The sequence below is a fragment of the Neltuma alba genome, unplaced genomic scaffold (assembly GCF_004799145.2).
Source record: "Neltuma alba isolate B1F8T4 unplaced genomic scaffold, ASM479914v2 tig00004911_pilon, whole genome shotgun sequence".
In the NCBI taxonomy this organism is placed as follows: Eukaryota; Viridiplantae; Streptophyta; class Magnoliopsida; order Fabales; family Fabaceae; genus Neltuma; species Neltuma alba.
In genome coordinates, this window is record NW_021633906.1 from 61,192 (window position 1) to 86,475 (window position 25,284).

The window sequence follows — 25,284 nt, forward strand, 5'->3', positions numbered from 1 at the left end:
AAACAATTCAAATATTTGCATAGAATCAATTACATGTGAAAACTATTTTTCAAATAAATAAATAACTTGCAATTAATTATTTATTTAACATGAACTTATTCTGGAAATTAAAAATAAATGGGCTAAACAGAGTTTAATCAAAATAGGCCCAAAAGGAACATTCTAAAATAACAAATTAGGTGTTCTGGCCCAAAACAGAAGCCCAGTAACCAAACAGTGACCAAAAACCGATTTCTGTGCAAAAACAACAAGCCCAAGACGCACAGTGCAGCCCAGATAGCAAACAGAGAGGGAAAAAAATAATTCTGTACAAAAAAAATCCTCGGCCCAGTTCGAAAATAAAAAACATATGATTACAAAAACCAGAAATCCCATTCGGTCCAAACACAAAATTTTTTTTTTTTAATAGAAACCCAGATCTCGGCCTAAGACCATTCGGCCCAAATTCAGTATAAGTGAAACGGTTCGTTTCATATTAACTGAAACGACGCCGTTTCAAATGATAACAGAAGAAGCCTCCTAAATGCAAAACGACGACGTTTTGGAATCAGGTCTTCTTCCACATGGAGTCGGGTTAGGTTAACCCGACTCCTGACCCGTTTCCGACCTGTTTCGCAGCCCTCTGCAGCCGCCGGCGCCAGCCATGGTTTCCGGCGGTTCTAGGCTATTTTCCGGCATGAAAACCGCCGTTTTCTCTCCAAAAGATGCCATTTCTCAAGGGTGCAACTCACAGAAAGCAACAATGAGCGAGATTTAAATGGTAAAAGGGCCAAAAAGGAAATAAAAAGGAAGAATGAAAAAAGCAGCGTTTTCGGTTCCTCCCAATTCTAACGGAGGTGGCGGCGGTGGTCATCGGAGAGATAAATCTTCTCCTCCCTTCCATCCCATTAACCCGAAAAAGAAACTTAAACAATCAGAAAGGTAAATGACACAACACATCTCCGATTTTGGCCACGCGATCGACGACTATGGCGGTGATCTCTCATAGTTAACGTGAAAGATCATTCTTGTCCCTCATTGGAGCTCCCAAAATCATCACAGATTCAATAAAAATAAAATGGAACTCAAATATAAAACAAAATTTGATCGGACCTTCAGATTTATCCGAATATGGTGATGGTTCATGGGAAATTAAAATTATTTTCCTCCATCCCATTCAGTCCGTAAATATGAAACAAATATCAGATCAAAAATCAAGTTAATCAAATCAAAAGGGATGCTCTCAAAACAATTAAAATAATTTTCAAAGTAGAAAATTAAATAAATTCAAATGAGCATCAGAAAAGCGTGAGGCAAGATGAATCAGAAAACCAGGCTCTGATACCACGTGTAAGACAGATTCACAATACAAATAAATAAAACAATAAAGAGATGTGAATCTTCTCATAAAATAATACAGCGGAAGAATCTTTGTGTACCTCTTGCCATTTGTCTTATCTTTAATTATCTCGGGATCTAAGATAAGGGAATAGAACTGCAAAAGAGAACAACAGTTAGAAGAAAAGAATTGTTCAGGTCTCTTCTGACTGGAATAGGGCACAGTGATGGCAACTGGATTAGCCGTCACCAGTCAGGGAACCTCAAGGGAGCAGATAGGTATTTCACTCGCTCTCAGAATATTCAGCCGTCAACTCAATTGTTGTGTGTCTCACCATCAGAGAGTTATCAACACATATATGGACTGAAAAGCTTAACCCTACTGGGCTTGGGCCTTGTTTGATTGAAAGGGCCACACTCAGAGTATTTTATTAATTTCCTAATATATATCTAAATAATAATTATAATAAAATATCTAACAAAGAATACACACTCAGATGAGTACTACCTTCAGTCCTTAATCAGGTTTTAACTGATCAACCTATCCCCTATCTCTTCTACCAATTTTTGAGTCTCTGGGGCCAACTCTTTTGGTTGGTAGGATTCATATATTCTTTTGTTCTGAGTTGATAATTTCTTTTATTTTCTCTTGGTTTCACTTGAAACAGCACTGATTATTTTTATATCGTGTTTATGTTTTTATTACTATTTCGGTATTTCCCTTACATATATCAATTCTATTCATATAATCAATTCTCTAGCATTTTGATTATGACTTTTGTAGTCTTTTATGACTTGTTGTAACATTCGTATGAATGGCTTCTTCTTTTTTTGGTTGTTTGGCCACCATTGTCTTCTCCCTTTTTCTCCCTTCTTATTTTTCTCCCCTTCAATTTCTTACTTAGATCATTTTTTTAATAACAATGATTTCGCATAATCAAAATGATTTTTTCTTCTTCTTTTGCTATTGAAATTGGTATGCAGTTCTATAGATGTTCCAATCAGTATTATATTTGTTCGGATTGAAATCTCAGAATATTTGATAAATCTATATTACTACCTTCGGTCCAAAATATAAAAGCTATTAGTGTGTATAATTTTAATTTTAATCGTTCAGTCTTTTAATGTTCCGAAATGCATAATTGTGATCCTGAAGGATATTATGTCAATGAACTGATTATTGATCACTTTAATCTCATACTTATTATAATCATTGTCTCTTTCTACATATTTTGTTTACTCTTTTACATTCGCTCTCGTTATTTCATTGTAAAAGTCTAATAAATTCTACTTGAGCTTCTTCGAATTTTATTTTTTATTTTTTTAATTATACGTTCTTAAACGAAAATTTACAAAATAAAAAAAGTATAAATACATTCTGATATAGTGTTAAAATCGTTGTCTATTTCTACATATTTTGCTTACTCTTTTACGTTGGCTCTAGTTATTTCTGCTGTATATAATGGAGTTGTAGAAACTAACAACAATTTGTTTTTAATTTCAAATTCACAGTCACAGGGCTTGTTTGATCTGTTGCTGGTTGGCTGTTTGTGTGCTCTACATTTTTCTGAATTCTGTCTCAAAAAGGGGAAAAAAAAAAAAGACAAGGTAAAAATAATATAATCAGATTTTCTTTATCCAGAGTATTAGTTTTCTATTTGTCTTCTTTCCGTAAATTAAATAGAACAAAATGAACTAAATCAGTGAAGTAAATTAAATCAAAATGAACTAAGTGAGTGATTAAACAAACATTCCTAAAATTCAGGATCTTCCGATAATCTCACAAACTGTCTACAAGTCTCTTCATCAAGGAAAGCGTTTTTTCTTAACTTGGATTAATTCTTATTTTTCTAGTCTCCTCGAATGTATAGCCTGCTGAGCATTGACTTGAATATCTTTCCAGTTCGATCAATTATCTAGTTTTTGTAACTAATGTTTCTTCATCTCAGGAATGGACGGGACATCATTGATGACCTGCTAAGTATAAAATGCTTTTAATTAAGTTAAAAGTACCTAGGTAGCTAAGATGATAGAAACAAAGATAGAAAGATATGTATTCCTCTGGTCTTTAATATAGAAGCTAATTTATAAGACCTATTTCACATATTTATTAATTTTTTTCAAAATTAACTCTATTAATATTCCCCCAACAATAATCAAATAAGAGAGGGATGGAAGGAATTGAGGAAGATGCTTAGGGTGTTTTAAAAGAAACATCACATTAACTAATTTAACTAACATCCTTAATCTACTTAAATTAGTTAATTATATCTTATATTAAGAATTAAGAATTGGAGGAGTACTAAAATATCGTCCATCATCCTATCCTTTGCACCTTGTCGTACTAATTTTTCTCCTATCCTCATCAAACTCCACATGTAGTCTCTATGCAGTACCATGACATAAAACCAACTCTTTTGATGGGTAGGATTCATATTCTTTTTGTTCTGAATTGAGAATTTAATCATGAGCAACATTAAGAAGTTGATTTAATCACATCTTTGAACATAATCATTTATAAGAATAATAAGCATAAGGATAAGATATAAACATATTAGAAATATTTTATAAATAGAATTAGAGAAGTAATTGTTGGGGCATCTTACTTGCGTGATGACACATATAGGAGGACTTTGAAGTGGACTTCATTTGAAAAAAAAAAAGAAGGAAAAAAATAGTTTAATCTCTTTGTAAAAAGTCACTCTATCAGTTCACCTTCCATTGCTCGAACTTTTGCATTCTGCTTCTTCTTCTTCGCAACTTTAGTGCTCTTTTTTCTGAGTTCCTCTCATTTCAATTTCATAACCAAAATACAGAAGCCGAAAAGGAGAGTCTCCGGCGAAGAACATTGAAGTGTCTTTAAAAAAAAAAAAACAAGTAAAAAATTTATAATTCTTACTCTGTATCTTTCCCTCTTGTTTGAATATTGGTATTCTTATTTGCATTTCCTTCCATGTTTAGTCTTTCATATGCTTTATCTGTTATAATATTTAGGTCAAAACTTCTATTTAGTTATTTTTTCAGTTCAGATTATTATTTGTTAGTTTTTAAACCATTCACATTGAATATCTTAAAATACGTATAATTTTATTTTTTTAAAAGAAATTGATACTTCTTTTCGCTTTGATTTTTGTTTGTTCTTCTTCTTTTTCCTCCATTACGTGGTTCACAATAAATTTAAAAAAAAGGAAATTGCTAAAATACTTTTGACTATGTTTATGATATTACCATTTCCATAATTCTTCCATTAAATTTAATCTTTTGTTGCTCACTCTCCTTGTGGTACTCATTAAATATTATTGATAATTTTAATAGTTTAAAACTATAAATTTCATCCTGAAAATGTTCATTTTCGCAGGACTTGTTTTGGGTCTACAGTTCGTGCGTTCTAGTGTACTTTTTATGCTTCCATTCATAGCTTCAACTATCTTTCGGGAAAGAAAAGGCAAAAAAAGAAAGGTAATAATACATTTAAATCAGGAAAAACTGCTGAAAAATACATGTTTGAAAATTTTATTGCCCTAAAGTACCTGATACAGAAAAGCATCAGTACTGTAAAAAGTTTATACACACATAATAATTGAATGTAACTGAATGCTATCAAATCAAAACAGCCTCAAAACAAAAGATCTCAATCATCATCCACCTTCTCCCTTGAAAAAAGAAGGAGGTTGATCAAAGATGGAAAAAGTATCCACCATATATATTGTGGGAAATCTTAGCAAAATGATCAGCTAAGGCCAGATCTCTAAACACATGCATGGTTGATCTGGATCTGCCACTCCCTAAGAATCAAAATCCTAATGTCATTGTTAACAATATCACTCTAAGGATGGTTGGTATCACACCCTCTTGTAGCTAAACTAAGGACATCCGGAAAATCTGATATATGCCCATAATACTAGTACTCTAAATTAGGCACATCTCAGAAATATATTTTTTAAACTGGCATTTTTCAGGAATTTTCCGTTCGATAGTGCTATATTTATTTTCTTTCCTCCTCTCTCTTGCGTATTCTCCTTACCTTTTTTTTTTGGTTTGATAAAAAGATAATATATTAAATTAAAGGGAAAGCAATTAGCCAATTACATAATAAGGTTCACCAACATATTCCTCTAGTCCTATTTATTAGTTACTTATAACATATTTTACGCAGACTAAAAAAAATCTTAAACTTCATCAATTCTTATTTCAAATTCAACAACTTTTCAACTTTATACCCATTTAATATATTTAATATATATTATACCTCACGTAAACAAAGTTAGCACAATAATAAATAAAGAGTAAAATTATATATCTATATAAAAAATTTCTATCAGTGCTCTATAAATAGAAATAAAAAATGTCTTCTCTTTGCTCTATAAATAAAACCAGATGAGTACATGGTGACATTCTGATGGGAAAAAAAATCCTTAAAAAAAACCTAAATCATGATCAATGCAGTGATAGCGCGATATGGATGGGTTCTTTGAATTGAGAAGGAAATATCTAAATGCATTGAAACAAAATTTACAAAAGTAAAAAAGAACAAGACAGAACGAGAAAGATGAAATTATTGAGCTATCTAATTCTACACGTGGGAAGACTTCGAAGCTGACTTCCTTTTTTTTTTTGTTTAAAAAAAATCATTTTATCTCTTTAAATCTCATCCTCACACTTATTTGTAACCCTATCACATTTCTGCTTCATCACAACTTCTGTACTCCAACGAAGTCTCTTCAGGAAAGAAATCGGTAAAATCTTGTAATTCTTATTATGTTTCTTTCCCTCTTGTGTGAATATTATTATTCTTATTTGCTTTTCTTCTCTGTTTAGTCTTTTATATGCTTTATCTGTTATAATATATAGATCAGAATTTTTATGAATCACGTATAGTTATTTTTCAAGCAGTTCAGTTTATTATTTATTAGGTTTCATTCATGCAGGACTTGTTTCGGGTTTGCTAGCTGTTTCTGCGTTCTAGTTTCTTCACAATTATTCCTTCTACTCTTCTTTTCATTCGTAGCTTCGAGCATCTTTCAGGAAAAGAAGAAGCCAAAAAAGAAAAAAAGAAAAAAGAAGGTAAGAATACATTCTAATTATGTTATGTAGTTCTATACTTATGCCCTTCTTTTCTCGCGCGCGCGCGTTGCTTACTCTCATACACAATTGAGAAATGAAGCCGATGACTTGTATATTTACTATTTGTTGATATTATCACTATTATTTGTCTTTGTTTATATATTTATTTTAAATTAACAGATCTTTTTTTAATCTTAGCATATAAATAAAACTTGCGTTTTCTTTATTCTTTGGGCATTTTAGCCCTTGCTTAGTTCAATATAATTTACCAAACTTTTTAGAAAGTAAAGAAGTTAACTTTTTCTAGAAATTTCATAATTAATTGCTTATTTCATTTTTCAAATTCGCACAAAGTTTAACCATTTTTTAAATAAATATATTATTATTTTTATACTAGAAACAAATATATCCTTTTGATTCAATTTTATAATTCTTATGGGCAAGTTTGGGAATATACCTATTTACGGAATTTTTTTTTTGCCAACCCTATATTTATGGAAGCGGAAATTGCTTGCATCTTATTTATTTATTGAAAACAAGAGATTGGTGGTCTCGTGGCTCAAACAAATAGTTGGGGGGTTTAAATTTCAGCTCTTATATATATGTGGTAACTTACTTAGTGGAGGGCTTTTTTGACCCTCAATGCGCAGGAGACTAGAGATGATATTTACTATCGTGTAGTTTGCTCCATGAGCTCATCGAAAGATAATTGTATATGATTGAAATAAAATGATAATTATGATTGTCTTAAAATTTCAAAGAATAAAATACTCTAATCTCACTTTCATTGTCCCCTTAAAATGTTAAATTTGTTAAAATATTCTAAAAAAGATATTTTTAATTAAAATTTGTGTTGACATTTTCTATCATTTTCATGTTGTGTAAAAGCTCTAAAGAAGGAAACTTGATGTCTACAATTGCAAAATTGAAAAATCAATCAAGGAGGCAACGATGGGTTAGATTTTATATCAAATCTTCCTCCACAAATTCTAATAGTTTCATCGTGTCATCTTAATGTTTCATTTTTCTTAGTCTGGATTGTGTGAGATGGGGTTTTGGTTGAGGAGGGAGGGAAGTTTGGAGTGTTGCTTTTAGAGTGAGCTAAAAGGTTGATATATGTGTGTGATGTAGGGTTTATGCTGAATGTGTATGTTGGATAACTAACTGCATTTGCTTGGTAATGAAAGTTCAGTATGAAGAATGCTATGAGGGTTATGTGTGCTGTTAATAGCCAAGTGCAATGTGTTTAAACATGATTTGAAGTTGTTAGAATTTGAAGGTCGATTCTGTTATGCTGATTGTAAAAACTGATTATGATTATGGCTGGGGTTGAAGTTTTTTTATTAATAGCTAAGTAAAACATGTTAAAACCTAATTTGAAGTTGTATATGAAATTGAAAACCTATGAATTATGAATTGAAAATTGTTAATCTATACTTGAAACGTGTTAATTGTGTAATTGAGTTTGTTAATTTTTAAGGTTGTATTTTGATCGAGTTTTATTTAAAGACTTATTGCAAATATGTTATTGAGAAATAAAGTGCTTAATTTAGAATTGCAATGTATTAACTGCGGAATGGAATATGTTAATTTAGAATTCTCTTGTGGTTTCTAATGAAGGGGCATTATAGTTATTTCATAAAATTTTAAAATCTCTTTTTGGGTCATGTGACTTGATTAGGGATTTGGCAAACTTAGTGACTTAAATAAGAATTTGTGTCATTTAAGTATCTTTTTATGGAATTTTTCCTATAATCTTTTAGCCATTTGATGTTTATATTATAATTGAAAGTTGCAGGAAAATTAAGGAGAATTGCGAAATGCATATTCATTGCCTATTAAGAAAACTTCAAAACCGAAATGCATATTCCTTGTGATGTCAATGAATAACATGTGAATAAATCAAGTGTTCATCACTTTAATCTCATACTTATTACATACTAGTATTTTCTATCAAAAAAGTTTTTTCCTCTGCTTTCGCTTGTTTTTTGTTGACAGGGTTTGTGTTCTAGTTTGAGAATTTCTTTTATTTTCTCTTGGTTTCTGTGAAACAACCCTGAAAATTTCTTTAAAAAAGGTAAGGATATATTCTAATTTGATTTTTTTTATTTTTTATATTGTTTTTATGTTTATATTGCTATTTTTCTTATACTTGTATATATACATGCGCGCGCACACACACATATCAATTGTATTCTTGTAATAATAATTTTAGCATTTTGATTATATAACTCCTAATACAAATCTATAACAAAGTGAGTAACAAAGGAAGAAGGAAGAAAAGCCAGGGAGGGGTATGAAAAAACCTCATGGAAGGCCATTGAACCATTAGTATTTTTAGTGGTTTTTGCAAGTTTGGATGCTTTTTCTTTTTAAGGGAAAAACTGTTGGATACGGGAAACTATGTTTAGTGGCATTTGAATAGAAAAACAAGTAGGAAGCTTCACATCATGTCGTTTACATAGTCGTTATTGCAGCTGTCATTGAGAGAAAATGTTCGTGTGCTTAACACGAAACGGGAGGGGTTTCCAGTTAGAGGAATATTTTGTTGAAGAGTTTGACTAAATTAACTTCTCAATTAATAATAATAGTTTTGCATGCTCAAAGGCCAAAAGATCTTATTTTCCATTTCTTTAAAATTCCTATTGCAATTTGTATGCCATTCAGTATTCTCTTTAGGGAAAATGACACATAAATAAGCTTGAAAATGTGAAATGTCAATTTGGGAAGCTAAGGAAATGTAATGATAGAGAGGGAAGTTCTTCTCAAATTGAAATTTTGAAATTCAGGGAAATGACAAAAATGCTCTGTCTTTTTTTTTTTAAAAAAAAAACCTCAGCCCCTCGTCGGTGGCTGGCGGTAGGCAGCCGCAGCCGGGCACCGGTACTGGCCACTGGTGTGATGGCTGCCGATGAAGCCTTTTTTTTTCACAATACATATATATATTTTTGGACATGGGAAAATATAGTTTAAAGTGGCGAGGGTGGGATTTGATCTCACAACCCCTTGGCCATTTGGGCCAATAAAAAAAAAAAGACCATTGGGCCATCAAACATTTCTTAATCTTATGATGCAAACAAAAATATAAGTTGATTCTTTTACTGTGATTTTAGCCCGTGACAACAATTTACCTGAGGATAACAAGTCTAAATTTGATATTAACAAAATAACTTTTCCTGATACATATCAAGAATTAGCATGTACATTAATTAAAAATGACCATAATTTATTTGAAAATGACACGTCTTTATTGGAAAATGACAAGTCTAAACTTAAAATTAACAATGTGTCTTTTCCTGATACATAGCAAGAAATAGCATGTACATTAATTAAAAATAACTATAATTTATTTGAAAATGACACGTTTTTATTGAAAAATGACACTTCTTTAGTGGAAACTGACAACAATTTATTTGGGAATGTACATGTTATTTCTTGTTATGTATCAGGAAAAGTTGCTTTGTTAACATCAAGTTTAGACTTGTCATTTTCCAATAAAGACATGTCATTTTCAAATAAATTATGGTCATTTTTAATTAATATAGATGCTATTTCTTGTTATGTATCAAGAAAAGACACATTGTTAATTTTAAGTTTAGACTTGTCATTTTCTAATAAAGACGTGTCATTTTCAAATAAGTTATAGTCATTTTTAATTAATATACATGCTACTTCTTGTTATATATCAGGAAAAGTTACTTTGTTAAAATCAAATTTAGACTTATTATTTCTCAATTAAGACTTGTTATCTCCAGTTAAATTGTTGTCATAAGCTGAAGTCACAGTAAAAGAGTCAACTTATATTTTTGTTTGTATTATAAGGTTAAAAAATCTTGAGAAAATGGCAATTAGGTCCCACTCAAGGGAATTAAATGCAAAAAGGTCCTTTGAAATCATGAAATTATTTTAAAGTCCCAAAATTTTTTTGCATTAAATTTTATTTGTTTACTTACCAAATTACCCTTCTTCTTTTTTTTCTTCTAAGTTTGCATTGACAACTGAAAGAGCAGTGGTTGACAACTCAGGGTGCAAGGATTGATAACTATCGCGGCTGGTTTGACAACTTATGGTGTGATATGCTGAGAAAATGTGTTGTCAAACCAGCCGCGATAGTTGTCAATCCTTGCACCCTGAGTTGTCAACCACTGCTCTTTCAATTGTCAATACAAAGTTAAAAAAAAAAAAGGGGTAATTTGGTAATTAAACAAATAAAATTTATTGCAAAAAGGTCTCTTGAGACTTCAGAATAATTTCATGATTTCAAGGGACCTTTTTGCATTTAATTCCCTTGAGTGGGACCTAATTGCAATTCTCCCAAAAATCTTTGATAGCCCAATAGTCATCTTTCTTTTTGTTAGTCCAAATGGCCAAGGGGTTGTGGGATCAAATCCCAACCCGCCACTTTGAATCATATTCTTCCATGTCCAAAAAATATATATATTGTGACAAAAAAGCTTCACCGGCAGCCGCCAAAGGTTTTTTTTAAAAAAAAAAATACAAAGGGCAATTTTGTCATTTCATTAAATTTCAAAATTCCAATTTGGGAAGGATTTCCCTCTCTGTCATTACATTTCCTTAGCTTCCTAAATTGACATTTCACATTTTCAAGCTTCTTTATGTGTCATTTTCCCTTCTCTTTATTGCTATTTATATGATCTCAAAAAAATTGGTAAATATACATTGTGATTTTTATGTAGTTTTAATTATAATATTTTATCCTTTTGATACTTATATTATAATTCAGATCTTTTCAATTACAAATAATTGAAAGTTTCCGAAAAATGAGTCTTGCGAAATGCAAATTCTCTGCCCATTATTAAAAAACACCAATAAATAAAAAAGAAATGCGTGCTCCTTGTGATCATGTGAATGAATTAATTGATGATCACTTTAATTTCATACTTATTATACATTTTGTATTAATATGATTTCTCTGGTAACTAAAGCTTCCACATTTTTTTTTATTGACAGGATTTGCATTCTTGTGTTTTGGTTTGAGAATCTCTTTTATTTTCTCTTGGTTCAACACTGAAATCTGAAAAAAGGTAAGGATATATTCTAATTTGATTGAGTTCTATTATTTTTATATTATTGTGTTTTTTTTAATTATTTTCCTTGCACACACATATACACAAATATGGTATTTTCCATGGATTCTTCTTTTTATTTTCCAGTTCATCAATTGGTTTGTTCTGCCCAAATAAGAAAGAAAAGTGTTAGGGTATGTTATCATCATGATTTTATTCGTATGTTAATATGTCTAGTACACACACATATTCAAAAGGATTACTAATCCAATTCAATAAAGTGAAGGAAAAAAAACTGTTTGAAAATTTTGTTTCGAACATTTTAGTAAATTTTTTTGATAAAAAAGAATATTAATACCAATGATCCATGACAGTAGACACGTAGCGACACATTTGCCACGTCATGCCACCGTTGGACGGGCGAGAATTCCTCTGATGGTCTGGTTTGTGGAGACTGAAGACATATATTGCGCCTAATAGAAATATTAATATTTATGTAACAACAATTTTAAAGATTTATTATATTAATATACAAGTCTATCAAAAGTAGTTATTACTAAAGAAACATATATTTCTAATAAATACAATAAAAATAACACTTTTTTTTAAAATTTTATGTTTTAGATTTTTTTAAACAAAAATTTAAGTTTTATATATTTATGATTTTTAAATTATAGTTTCAATGACACAGCTCAAAGCTAAAAGATCATCCATGTTGTTCATGAGAGCTTTTGATGGAATCTTGTTGCTGCCAAAACCTTTTTTTTTTTTTTTTTGCCACGATTATTATATTGCCGCTTCCTATTAGTATATTAAATTTGTGGTTCAATAGTTAACATATTGCTAAGCTATTTAGGAACTCAGAACAATACAAAATAAAAGGACATATAGTATTTTACTTAAATTGTATTATTCCAATAACAACAAAGCTACAGAAATATATAAAAATTAAATCTCCCGAGTTGTTAGACTATTTAGAGCATTATTGGTCTAAATGGTTGGAACCAAATTGAGCCATATTAGGAAGCTAAATAAAAGAACGTGCAACTGTGCAAGCATTATAATATCATAATATTAATTGACTATTTAATATTGAATTCATTATCTAATAAAAGTGACAAAGTGATACAAGTATATTTCAAATTAGCACTACGTACATTTTAGAAGAATGAAATTATGAAATTTCTAATTATATAGTACCTTGTAGTAATGGAAATTACAAAATACTTTAAGACGTTAAAGATATGTGTGAGCAATTATTGAACTGGGAAATTTAATTTATTGTATCGCCATGCTAAAAATTAGTTTTTGTGATCCAAAATAAATTATGTGAGACACCCGGTTAAACTATCTTCAAGATGGTTTACTTTCTTTCTTCTACGTGTTTTATTTAATGGCCAACCTTCCTTTATTTAGTGCTTAAAGAAGCCACTAATTATCACTTTAAATGTTACGTATTATTTATTTTGTATTCATTTCTTTGCCGTTAAATTTTTTTTTTTTGGTGAATTCTTTGCCGTTTAATTTATTAATTGTATGGTTTTGTTTCACACGAATTGTGTTATGATATTATTGTCTAAGAATCTCCTTTAGTTTCTCTTCATTATTCTCTCTAATCTGCTTTGAATTTGAAATAGCTGTGTCAGTTTCTTTAAACCCAAAAATATTGCATTTCCCCAATTTTCTTGTGATGCTTATGTTTTTAACTTTTTGATGATGACTTCTAACATTCTCAGTCATATACCAGAACTTTGAGAGTTTGGAACTGATTAAATTAAACATGGTATTGTGAAATATTTTTAATTTGCAGGACTTGTTTTCGGTGGATTCTTCGTTTTATTCTGCTTTTCATCAAATACTTTGGTCTTCTAATACATCTGAAAAAGAGGTCAGTATATAATATCATACTTCGTCATGGTTTTGTTTTTACATATACGGTTATTGTTAATTTGTCTATTGCCTGGAATACATATTGTGACAAGTCTTAAGTACCATTTTCTTTTGGGAATTATGTTGGAAGCTTAATTGGATAAGGCTAAGTATATTTGAGATATGTATATAGAGGTAGAAGTAAATAATTAAGTAAGATGTGATAATTACCTCCCATGGCAAAATGTCACGAAAGGACGTGAAGCTTCTTGGACTTGATCAAGATTTTTGAAAGAAGGAAAAATCTGCTGAAGAAAGGCTATTTGGCAAATCACAGATGATTAAAAAAGTGAAGGTCATGATAATGATTCTCATTAACTCCAGGACTTCTCATTGATGAATGATTCTTTAAAGTACTGACTAAAGAATTGGACGAGACCAACCAGTCTACTGGTTGGATTAGTGATCAAACTCGGTAATGGCTTGGCTTGGATTAGAAAATCATTTTGGTGGTTGAGCCAGATTAGACCAGGATTGAGCTAGCAATAATTAAGCTGAAACCTGAAGTTAGATCGAGAACTGAAACGATTTTTTAAAAAATTGGACAGTTTTTTTTGGTCTATTAGAAAATATGCTGAAAAAATTAAATTTAAAAACCTATAAAAAATAGAAAAAATTCACCATATGAACAATTGGCTAAATTATACAAAAGTTCCTGAACTTTGGGATCATTGCATATAACCTCCCTCACATCTCAAAGTTTAAATTCAACTCCCTTTATCTTTTACCGTTTTTTCCCTAGTTAATGCTTATCAAAACCAACTCATTACTTTCACTGTAATATTTTTACAATATTATGATCTTATTTTACAATCTTAATAAATTTATTAACAATTTGACAATCGTTTATTAATTAAAATATCAATTTTTGTGTGATTAAAAAATATAACAATAAAATTGAGTGAGATTTTTTTAAATAATAAAATGACATTTCAATCCTTATATAAAAATGATATAATTATTTATAAAATGATTATATTAGATAGGATGCCATGTAAGATACCACATAAGATTGCGAGGTGTCTTATGTTTATCTATCATGACAAATTCCGTTAAAAAGATAATGGTAAGTTAACAGTAAGTTATCCATAATAAAATAATAAAAGATCAGGAGGGTTAAATTTAAACTTTAAAATGTCAAGGAGATTATTTGCAGCTGCCCTATAGCTTGTGCAGTTTTTGTATAATTTAGCCTAAAAAATTCAACATATTTCCATACAATTTCTAGCAATGCAAACTTTATATATATATGTAATGTTATTAAGTTGATAATTAAATTTATTATATATTTATTTATATATATATATATTATTATATATACATATAATTATTTTTATAAAACTTTCATTTAACTGTTATGTCGTCGGTTTTGACAATTAGACCACTAAATCATGAACGGCTGACCTACAGCGGCTGTAAGGATGCTTGTACTAATTTGATGAATGAATAACTTATTTAATAATTACCATACGGACAGTTTTGGACAATAACATCTTTAAAACTAGAAAAATTTAAAATCTTTAAAATATTAAAACAATTGTATCAAGAATATGTCATTTATCACCATTGTTGCAGCTAAAAGTAAATGCAGTCCAATTTAATATGAATAGGAAAATCCAGCAACTACAAAATATAATTCAAATAACATGATCTTTTTATAATGGGAAAACGACTTGAGGACCTTGCATGAATATATAACTAACTACGGTTGCAAATTTTAAAAATCACTGTTGATTTTAAAATGATATTATCATTTTCCCAAGTTAAGACAAAGTGGTTTTAATGATAGGACTAATGAGCCATTTGCTTTCATAACACTTTTGTTCATGCAATCTAAATCTTAAATGGGAAAAAGACATCACTAAAATGCCTTCAAAAATGCTAAAAGACAAATTAGGGTGAGTAAATTTTAAAATCCCAAATAAGACCCCTTGCCATTGCTCTAACTCCCAGTGACTACTTTTACATTGACTACTCTATTTTTACTATTAACTACTTTTGTTTTCAAAGTTCCAATGACTGTTTTTGTATAGCTATTGACTACACAAGAATAATAAATAACTAAACAAAAAGTAGTCGCTAGATTTCTAATAATACTTAATGCCTTTTTTGAATTTTTGAAACAAAAATAGTCAATAGCAAAACTAAAGTAGTCAATAACTAAATGAAAGTAGTTACCAAATTTTTAAAAATAAAAACAGCCAATCACAATATCAGAGCAATCATTAGCTAAATAAGAATGGTTATCGGAATTTTAAAAACAAATGTAGTCAGTAGCTAAAAAGAGTAGTGAAGATTTTTTTTGATAATTACCTCCCATAGCGAAAGGTCATAAAAGAACATAAAGCCTATTGGACTTGATCAAGATTTTTGACCGAAGGAAAAATCTGCGGATGAAAGATTCGCAAATCGGAGATGAAAAATAAGATAATTGATTTTCAAAATTCCCATCGCCGAATGATTCTTTAAAAATCTCCACTAGTAGAAGTTTCCATCAGTAGCCATATGGAGGGCAAAGCTGAGATCGATGGTATTGGAACTATTTGCGAATGGCTAATTTAGTGTTTACTATGATATACAACAGCTAGCTCAAATAGGATCAATCTGCCTTAACAAACAAGGTTCCTAAAGTCTTTGTTATACGTTAAACGCTGGAGATTGAATTACTTTGCTCATAGACATATGTCTTGAAATTAAAAAGGATGTTTGGCATTGATTTGATGGATGAATGGCCATTTTTAATAGCCATAATAGCGACCAGACGCATGGCTTGGAAAATAAAAACAAAATAGTATTATAGTGTATTGCAAACAAGTTTACAGCTGTTCAGCACTTTTACTTTGCATTTTTAAAGATCTTAAGTCACTGGACAGCATCTGTATGATTTGATTACTAGGGATACACTGATTTGACAACTGAAACCCCCGTAATATGATAGTCACACAGACCGACTATAATTAGTTTGAATCCATGTTAGATGGAGGCTGCCTACGTGGCATAGCAAATAATGAAGTTCAAAGTCCGGTGAATCTGTCAGCACGAGAGTGTGCGTTGGGAAAACTCTCAAAGTAGACTTAAAGACGCTGACGGAAAACTCAACCAGATTCTCCAATGTTGAGAGGGGTAGGTTCGCGAGAGTGTGCGTGGAGTTAGATCTCCAAAAGAAACTGGTGCCGAGAGTAATTGCAGCAAACTCTATTTACAATGTGGAGTATGAAGGTCTCTATCTTATTTGCTTTGTGTGCGGTCGATACGGTCATCGCAAGGAAACTTGTTCATGGACGCTCAGGAATCCGCAGCAGCTGGACCCAAGGAACTCAAATGAGACGAAATCAGATGCAGCATCGACTTCAAGGTTGCAGCAGGAAAAAAATAGAGAGCAACCAGATCAGGACTCATCGACGGCGAATTTGAAAATAGCCGCGGAGGAAGAGTTTGGGAGCTGGATGATAGTCAATCGACGAGGCAGATTCCGTACACAAAAAAATAATATGGTTAAAGAAACTAAAAGAAATATTGGGAGTGGCTCGAGGAATGTCAGAGGGCACAGGGGAGAAAACTCTCAGATTCAGTTCACTGTACTAGAAGGTTTACAGGAAGATGAGATGGTTCTGTCAGAAGATAATAAGATTGTAGAGAGAGGAGAAGCCGAATGGTGGCAGAGAGAAGACAATCTAGTCCAAAAAGGTCAGATGGAGAAGGAAAATAGGTTGGAAAAGAGCACTCAAGACGTGGTGGGGTATGCAGGAAAAGAAAAAAAGAGGAGGATCAAGAAGTAAGTCAAATCGGGTAGGAGGAAAAGAAAATGAAATTCCTAATGGGGCCTCTAAAAAAGGTAAGGCCCAAATACCAATTGAGAAGGTGGGCCTAGGAAATAAGGTGAAGGCTAGTAAGGCTATTATGGGTCAAAGGCAACACACCATAGTGCAAGGTAATATCCATGAAATGGGTTCGAGTATTCTGAACTCAGCCACGAATATAGTGTTAGAGGAACAGAACAGAATAGGTCAACAGGGAAACAAATTTTCTGAGAGAGCAACGCAGGACTTGGTGCTAAGGGACTCCCATCAACCGAACCTATCTACTCAACTAATGCCAAAATTAAACATTGAGGTCCCAAGAACAGTAGGCTTACAAGCCCTGACTCCTCAACAAGATGAATAATTTCTTGGGGATCCAGGAGAAAACAGGTTGGGTAGAGACGACACTGCTTTGATTTTAATAGAGGAAGCTAACCATGGAAGCTCAGTATGGCAGTCAAATGAACAGAGGCCGACCTGGGAAGAGGGGGACCTTAACGTTGAGTAAGTGGTTCTGCCTTGTGAATTTTATTTATACTAATGATTGTTGCTTCGTGGAATTGCAGAGGGGCTGGAAATAAGATGTTTCCAGCAACTGTACAAGAAGTGGTGAGGAGGTATGATATAAACGTCCTGTGCCTCTTGGAAACAAGAGTTAGTGGGTGTAGAGCTGATGAAGTGGTAAGACGGTGTGGGTTTAGTAATTGGCTGGGTGTGGAAGCGTCTGGGTACACAGGGGGGATTTGGGTCCTGTGGAATGATCATGAAATGCAAGTAAATTACATCTGTTCTAGTACGCAATTATTACACTGCGAAATTTGTGACTTGAGAAATGGTGAAAAGTACCTTACCTCTTTTGTTTATGGGGAAACTTCTAGAGCAAAAAGAATGAATCTCTGGCATTCTCTGAGAACAATTGCAGGACACTTAGAGAGGGCTTGGTTAGTTGTAGGGGACTTCAACACCTTCCTAAAACCCCAGGATAAACTTGGCGGATCCCCTCCTAATTATCAAGCTATGCGTAACTTTGCTGATTGTGTTTCAGATACGGGACTTATGGAGATACCTATTGTTGGAGAACGTTTTACTTGGGAAAAGAAGGGAGTGAAAGAAAGGTTAGATTGGGCTTTTGGTAACCTTGAATGGGAACTGAACTTCTCATAGAGCAAGGTTACACATGGTTTAAAATTTAAATCTGACCATAGGATACTTGTCATTAATACTGGCACTGGGGCTCCAATTTCAAGATTGACAACACGTCCTTTTAAATACAATGCGGCCTGGGCCATGGAAGAAGGGTTTACGGATGTAGTTGCTAAATCTTGGAACAATACAGACTGGTGTAATGGAGTTGCTACTTTTACACAGGAAGCAAGCTGCTGGAATAAAAATGTGGTTGGCAATATCCCAAGGAAGAAGCAGAAGGTTCTAAGAAGGTTGGAAGGAATTGACAAGGCAAGAAAAAACAAGCTATCCAACAGGCTCTTTAAGTTGGAGAAAAAACTATGGCAGGAGTACTTCAAATTGTCTATGCAGGAGGAGCTGATTTGGTTGCAAAAGTCAAGATGTAAATGGCTTCAGTGGGGAGACAGAAATACTACTTTCTTTCATGCTTCTGCAATCATAAAGAAAAGGAAGAAACGAGTGGAGGCTTTACAAGATCATACAGGCAGATGGGTCTTCGACCAAAACCAGTTAAAGAACATGGCAAAACTCTTTTTCAAGGAATTATATACTAAAGAGGTCGGAGCAAGTAATATCCCAGAATGGGATTCAGATTTCCCAGCTCTGACGCAACGTGATGCCAATCTGATTCATGAAGAACTGAATGATGTTGAGATAAAAAATGCGGCTTTTATGATGGGAGCATTTAAAGCCCTGGGACCTGATGGACTACAACCACATTTCTTCCAATCTCAGTGGGATATCATTGGAAGGAAAGTTTGTGAATTTGTGAAGGAGATCTGGCAGAACCCACAGAGGGTGAAGCAGGTTAATCACACTCATATAGCCCTCATTCCAAAGATTGACATACCAGAGAAATTAAGAGACTTCCGACCTATCTCCTTATGCAATGTCATTCTGAAAATAGTTACCAAAATTGTGGCTAACAGGCTGAAGGGTGCCATGAATTATCTGGTAAGACAGGAACAATGCAGTTTTATTGCAGGAAGACAAAGTTGTGACAATGTCATCATAGCACAAGAAATCATTCACTCTATGAGGTCAAAGAAAGGGAGGAAAGGATGGGTGGCAATCAAGGTAGATATGGAAAAAGCTTACGATCGATTGGATTGGGATTTTCTAAAATCTACTTTGAAATATATCGGACTCAAGGAGGAGATGATTGCCTTGATTATGGCATGTACTACCTCAGCCTCCATGCAAGTATTATGGAATGGGGAAGCTTCAAATCCCTTCCAACCAACGCGTGGACTTAGGCAAGGAGACCCTTTAAGCCCCTATCTCTTCATCTTATGTATGGAGAGACTTGCACAAAAAATTAACAGAGAAGTGGTGGCTGGCAGATGGAAGGGCATAAAGTTTAAACAAACAGGGCCAATTATCTCTCACCTTTTCTTTGCAGATGATTTGCTCCTCTTTGGGGAAGCAACTCTTGAGCAGATTGAGGTGATGAGAAATTTGATGACTCATTTTTGTGCAGTTTTAGGTCACAGGATAAATTTAGCAAAGTCGAAGGCTTTTTTCTCCAAAGGAGTAGGCTTTAACAGAGCTATGGGACTATGTCAACACCTAGGAGTTGGCATGACAGCTGATCTTGGCAAATACTTGGGAGTCCCTCTATTTCATAAGAGGGTGTCCAAGGCAGCCTTTCTCCCCTTGATACAAAGAACACAACAAAAGTTGGCTGGTTGGAAAGGCAGATTGCTAACAATGGCGGGCAGAACGATCTTAATTAAGTCAGTTCTCTCAGCCTTGCCAAGTCACCTGATGCAAACCATGTTAATTCCTAGAGGGATACTACAGGAGTTAGAAAAGAGCAGCAGGAACTTCCTTTGGAATCAACAGACAACGGGCAAGAAAATGCATTTGATCTCATGGGAAACAATAAAACAAGGTAAGGACAATGGAGGCTTAGGCATTAAAGATCTGGTTAGCCAGAACATTGCCTTCATCATGAAACTCTGTTGGGGAATACTTACTAAACCCGAAGCATTATGGGTTCAGTGCCTGAAAGCCAAATATGACTGTGGGAGGGACATCTATCCCTTAATCAGTAAAAAAAGCAATTCCTCTGTTGTTTGGAGAAGTATTACAACTGTTTGGGATAGGTTCCAGAAAAAGATAGGTAGACAGATAAAGAATGGTGCAACTACCTATTTTTGGTGGGACGCTTGGACTCCACTAGAGGAACCTTTAATTCATTATGTAGATAAAAACGTACACTTGTTAGAACCTACAGCCATGGTACGCTCTTTTGTGACGGAAAGTGGACATTGGAAGATACAGGAATGGGAGAGATTTTTGCCTCCATGGATTGTTAACATCATTAAGGGAATCAAGGTCCCGATGGATGTGGAAGGAGACAGATTCATTTGGAAAGGAAGCAATGATGGAAGTTTCACCATCAAATCAGCTTATAAAATCCTGCAGCAGGAGCTAACTACCACTGGCCATTGGAAGAAGGTTTGGAAACTTCAGATTCCGGAAAAGGTCAGATTCTTCTTCTGGCAAGCTATTCATGAGAGACTCCCGACAAATTCCCTCAGAGCTCGCAGAGGAATAGAGATTAGTGAGGAATGCCCTTTCGAGTGTCAAAAAGAAGAGAGTGTTTTACATATCCTGCGTGATTGTGAGATGGCCCGAAATGTGTGGGTCAAAGTTATTAAAGCTAACTTTCTCCTAGATTTCTTTTGCTCTGATTTGCAGGTGTGGATAAAATTTAACTTCAGCAACGAACTGGCAAAGGATGGTTTCAACAGATGGCCATGGAGGAGAGTTTTTTGCTACCTATGCTGGTTACTCTGGAAGAATAGATGTAGCGGAGTCATGAATGGAACTAGAATTCAAGTAGCAAGTATCATCCATGCCTCTTTATATCATATGATGGAATCCTCAGAAAGCGGGAGATACAAACATCAGATCTTCAAGAGTCTGATTCAAACGAATGTGACATGGGAGCCACCTGAGGAAGAGTATGTTAGACTGGATGTAGATGGATCTGTCACCACTGGAGGTCAAGCTGCGTGTGGAGGCTTGCTTAGAGACTCACAAGGCCATTGGATTAGAGGCTTCCAAAGGAAACTTGATCACCTTCCATCGACGGCCGCGGAGATGTGGGCGATACTGACAGGACTAGAGGTATGCAGACAATATAATATCCCCAAGATTAAAGTATACTCTGACTCGCTAGAGGCAATTTGTCTCATCATGAATGACCGTGGCAACCATAACTCCCTGGGATCAGAAATCAACTCAATTAGAAGCATGATCTATTCAGATTGGGAAGTCGAGATTCATCACGCTTCGAGAGAGTCAATGAAATGCGCTGACTACCTCGCAAAGACGGCTCATCATCTGGAGGAAGAATTCACGATCTGGCAGCAACCACCAATGGGCTGTGTTCCACTCCTGACCTTAGATTTGATGTAGAGTTAGGACTCTAATGTTCACTTTGATGTAATTTCAAGACTTTGTCTTGCCCCTCCAAAAAAAAAAAGTCCGGTGAATCTAGTAAAAAATGGAGCTAAATATTTATGTTGTTTCAACAGTCATGTTGAAAACTTTGATCAAAAAAAGAAAATACTAGCAGTAAAGCATCAGGATGTGAAGAGAAAGTTTCAAAAAGACAAAGGAGTTTTCAGTTTTAAGTCTGAAGCGCAGCAAGGGGTTCATCCATATCGACAGTCAAATAAAGAAGAGATTTTTTGTTGGCCGGTGTCCTAATTGCTGGTGGCAGTACCGAAGAGGCAAGGAGTTAGCAAAGAAAACTCAACATATTGAAGATCTATTGGGAAGATGTAACTCCAATATAGTAGCTGATCGAGCAAATATACCAGACGTAAAACACCTTTCTTGACAAGATTTTCTTCATTTTGAGAGCAGAGAGTCAAAGTTCCAAGATCTATTGAAGGCATTACAGGATGATAATTGCAATATGATTGGATTGCAAGGGATAGGGGGAGCAGGCAAAACTTCAATTGCAAAAGAAGTGGCTCATAAACTAAAAGAATCTAACTCGATTGACAAATTCATCTTTCTCATTGTCTCCAAGCCTCCTGATTTTAAAAAGACTCATGATGAACTTGCAAAAGGTTTAGATTTGAAGTTAGAGGAAGTGAATGAAGAAGAACTCTCAAATATAATATGGTCCAGAATCATTAAAATGGATGAAAAGCTGCTTATAATACTAGATGATGTGTGGGAAAAGTTTGATTTGATAAGAAACTTGGGGATTCCATCTAAACATCAATACAAGGGCTATAAGTTATTGATAACTAGTCGTAATTTACGAGTTTGCACAGAAATGGGATGCCAAACGATTGAACTACAGAAGGTGATGGATGAAGAGGCATTGAGTCTTTTTGAAACACATGCTGCTAGTAATAGTTCCTCTTATGGTTTGAAGGGCATGCCACAAAAAATTGTGAAGCATTGTGGAGGAGTATTAGTTGGAATTGTAGCAATAGCAAGAGTGTTGAAAAATCAGCCTACCTCAGTTTGGAAGGATGCTTTGAAAACCTTGGAAGACCATGGTGTTGATCAAAATTTGAAAGAGGCTTATAAATGCCTCAAGCTAAGCTATGATAACTTGGAAAATCAAAGGGCCAAAGAGCTCCTTTTGATATCTTCTTTGTCCCCCAAGTATTGTGAAATTCCTATAGAACTCTTAATGAAAATCTGTTTAGGATTAGGGCTTTTCAAAGAAAATGACAACTATCATTTAAAAAGAAGTAAAGTGCATGGAGCTATAACGGAACTCATAGATTCCTCTTCATTGTTGCATGGTAAGGATGAATGTGTAAAGATGCATGATTTGGTTTGTGAAGTGGTTTTATTGATAGGAGACAGAGATATTCAATCTCAAGAGATTTGAAAATGCCTATAAAAGAGAATTTGAGATATTTGCTGTTTTGGAATATTGTTGATTTTCCTGATGAATTTGATGGAAATGAATTGGAGGTTCTAGTAATATTTTTAAATGGCTCAAAGGAGTTGAATGTCTTGGATATATTCTTTAAGGAAATGATGAGGCTCAAAGTTTTGGTTTTATTTAATAAGTATTTCAAAAGAACTCCACCTCTATCATTAATGAATTCACTCCAACCATTGAAGGACATTCCAGCATTCATTCTTAAGAATTTGGATTTAGGTGATATCTCTGTTTTCATAGGAAACTTGTTGAGTCTAAGGACTATTTGGTTTTATAATTGTTCAATCAATAAATTACCCAGCAAATTTTTGAAACTAAACAAGTTGAGATTGTTGGAGTTAAAAAGGATGCAAAATTGAAAAGAATAATCCTTTTGAAGTGATTGAGAGATGCTCACAGTTAGAAGAGTTAACTTTTGTTGCCAATAGGTGTGACAATGAAGCAATTTCTCAAAATAGATCTCCTCTTACATTACATAGATAAAGTATATCATCTGAGGACTTGTCAAATCATTTTGAGAAGTATGGTTACATGTCAAGATGCATTTGAATAGATGATCAATTAAATCATTTAGTCTCAGAGGCAACATTTAAGCAACTTGTCAGAAGAGCTGAACTTCTTGTCTTGGAAGGAGAGGATGCACAAAGAATATGCAAAAATCTTATCCTTGATATTGTTGCAATAGGCAAGGGAGGCATGATGAATGATTTGATTGTTCTTGATTTGAGCTCATGTCCTACCATGGAGTGCTCCATAGAAACTAAAGATCATGATTATTCTGGTGTCGCTGCTTTTTCTAATCTGGTCGGAATACATCTCTCTAAAGTAGGTGTTGAAGATTTATGTCAGGGTCCTCTACCATCTGGCTTTTTGGAGCAATTAGATATTATGAAGTTGAAGGAGTGTCATAGACTAAAGGCCTAGCCTTTTTAAGCCCTCAGCCCACATGCCTAAGAGTTTGACCTTCATAATAAGATAATTTTAAGATATGCAGGTTTTAAAAGGCCGACTCTTTTAGACTCTTGGCCCTTTAAGGGGGCTAGCCCTTGCTCTAGTTAGCATTTGAATTATGACCTCTATGCTATTGTACTGTGTTGTTTTGGAGTGTCTATAACAAAGTGATAATAAAGCAAGAAAGAAGAAAAGCCAAGGATGAAGAAGTATAGAAAACCTCATAAAAGACCATGGAAACTATTAGTACTTGTAGTGATTTTTTCTTATTCCGATGTTTTGTGTTTCATAAGACCATCTTCTTTTTCTTCTTGAAGTATATAGTACTTTGGTGCACATTGGGTGTGAGTTTATGGCTACATTTGCACCTTTGCCTCTTTAAATAAAAAATATTTTTAACAAAGTGAGGCATTTGGACTTTAATAATAACTAAGACAAAATAGAAGGTTGGTAAGAGCATTTTACTCTAATAATAATAATAGTAATAGTAATAGTAATAGTAATAGTAATAAGGAGATTGATATTGTAATTAAATCTAGTTGGGGATATTATATTGTAACCATTCATCTCTTGCTGTAGAAGTTTATACTTCTGCTTAACTATATATGTACTTGCATTATCATCTTATTATCCAAATCTCTTTCATTTCTCTTTAATAATCGTCTTCTTTAACATTCCAGGCAAAACAAAAAAAACAAAAAACAAAAAACGAAAAACAAAAAGGAGACTTCTCTGTGGGTTGAAATCCCCAGAGCAAAAAAAAAAAAAAAAAGTAACAGTGTATGTGTTTTCTTTTATTTGTATGTTTCATTTCTATTAGTTTATTGATTTACGGTTTCATTGAGCTCTTTAATGGTGATTTGGTAACTTTTCAGATTTTTTATATAAATTATATATATATGGCATTCTAAGATTTGTAAAATCAGTAGTATTTTGTCGTTTTGCTACTCCTATGTTTTTATTTTTCTCTTCATCAATTCTTAGATAATTTCTTAATAATAATAGTTTTGCATGGTCAAAAGCCAAAAGGTCATATTTTCCTTCTTTTTAGTTCCTATTGAAATTTGTATGCCATTCAGTA

The 25,284-nt window shown here is 33.3% G+C and overlaps 2 protein-coding genes across 2 annotated transcripts; both read left to right on the forward strand.

Moving 5' to 3' along the window:
- Positions 1 to 793: 793 nt before the first annotated feature.
- LOC114746133 (uncharacterized) lies at positions 794 to 18,301 on the forward strand. Its single transcript, XM_028934320.1, has 3 exons — positions 794 to 921; positions 16,375 to 17,112; positions 17,704 to 18,301. The coding sequence occupies exons 1-3, from the start codon at positions 794 to 796 to the stop codon at positions 18,299 to 18,301; spliced, it is 1,464 nt and encodes a 487-aa protein (XP_028790153.1).
- A 3,955-nt stretch (positions 18,302 to 22,256) lies between these two features.
- On the forward strand, positions 22,257 to 24,176 carry LOC114746134 (disease resistance protein SUMM2-like). The gene is made up of 2 exons (XM_028934321.1): positions 22,257 to 23,106; positions 23,827 to 24,176. Exons 1-2 carry the CDS (start codon positions 22,257 to 22,259, stop codon positions 24,174 to 24,176), a joined length of 1,200 nt encoding a protein of 399 aa, XP_028790154.1.
- Positions 24,177 to 25,284: the final 1,108 nt, after the last annotated feature.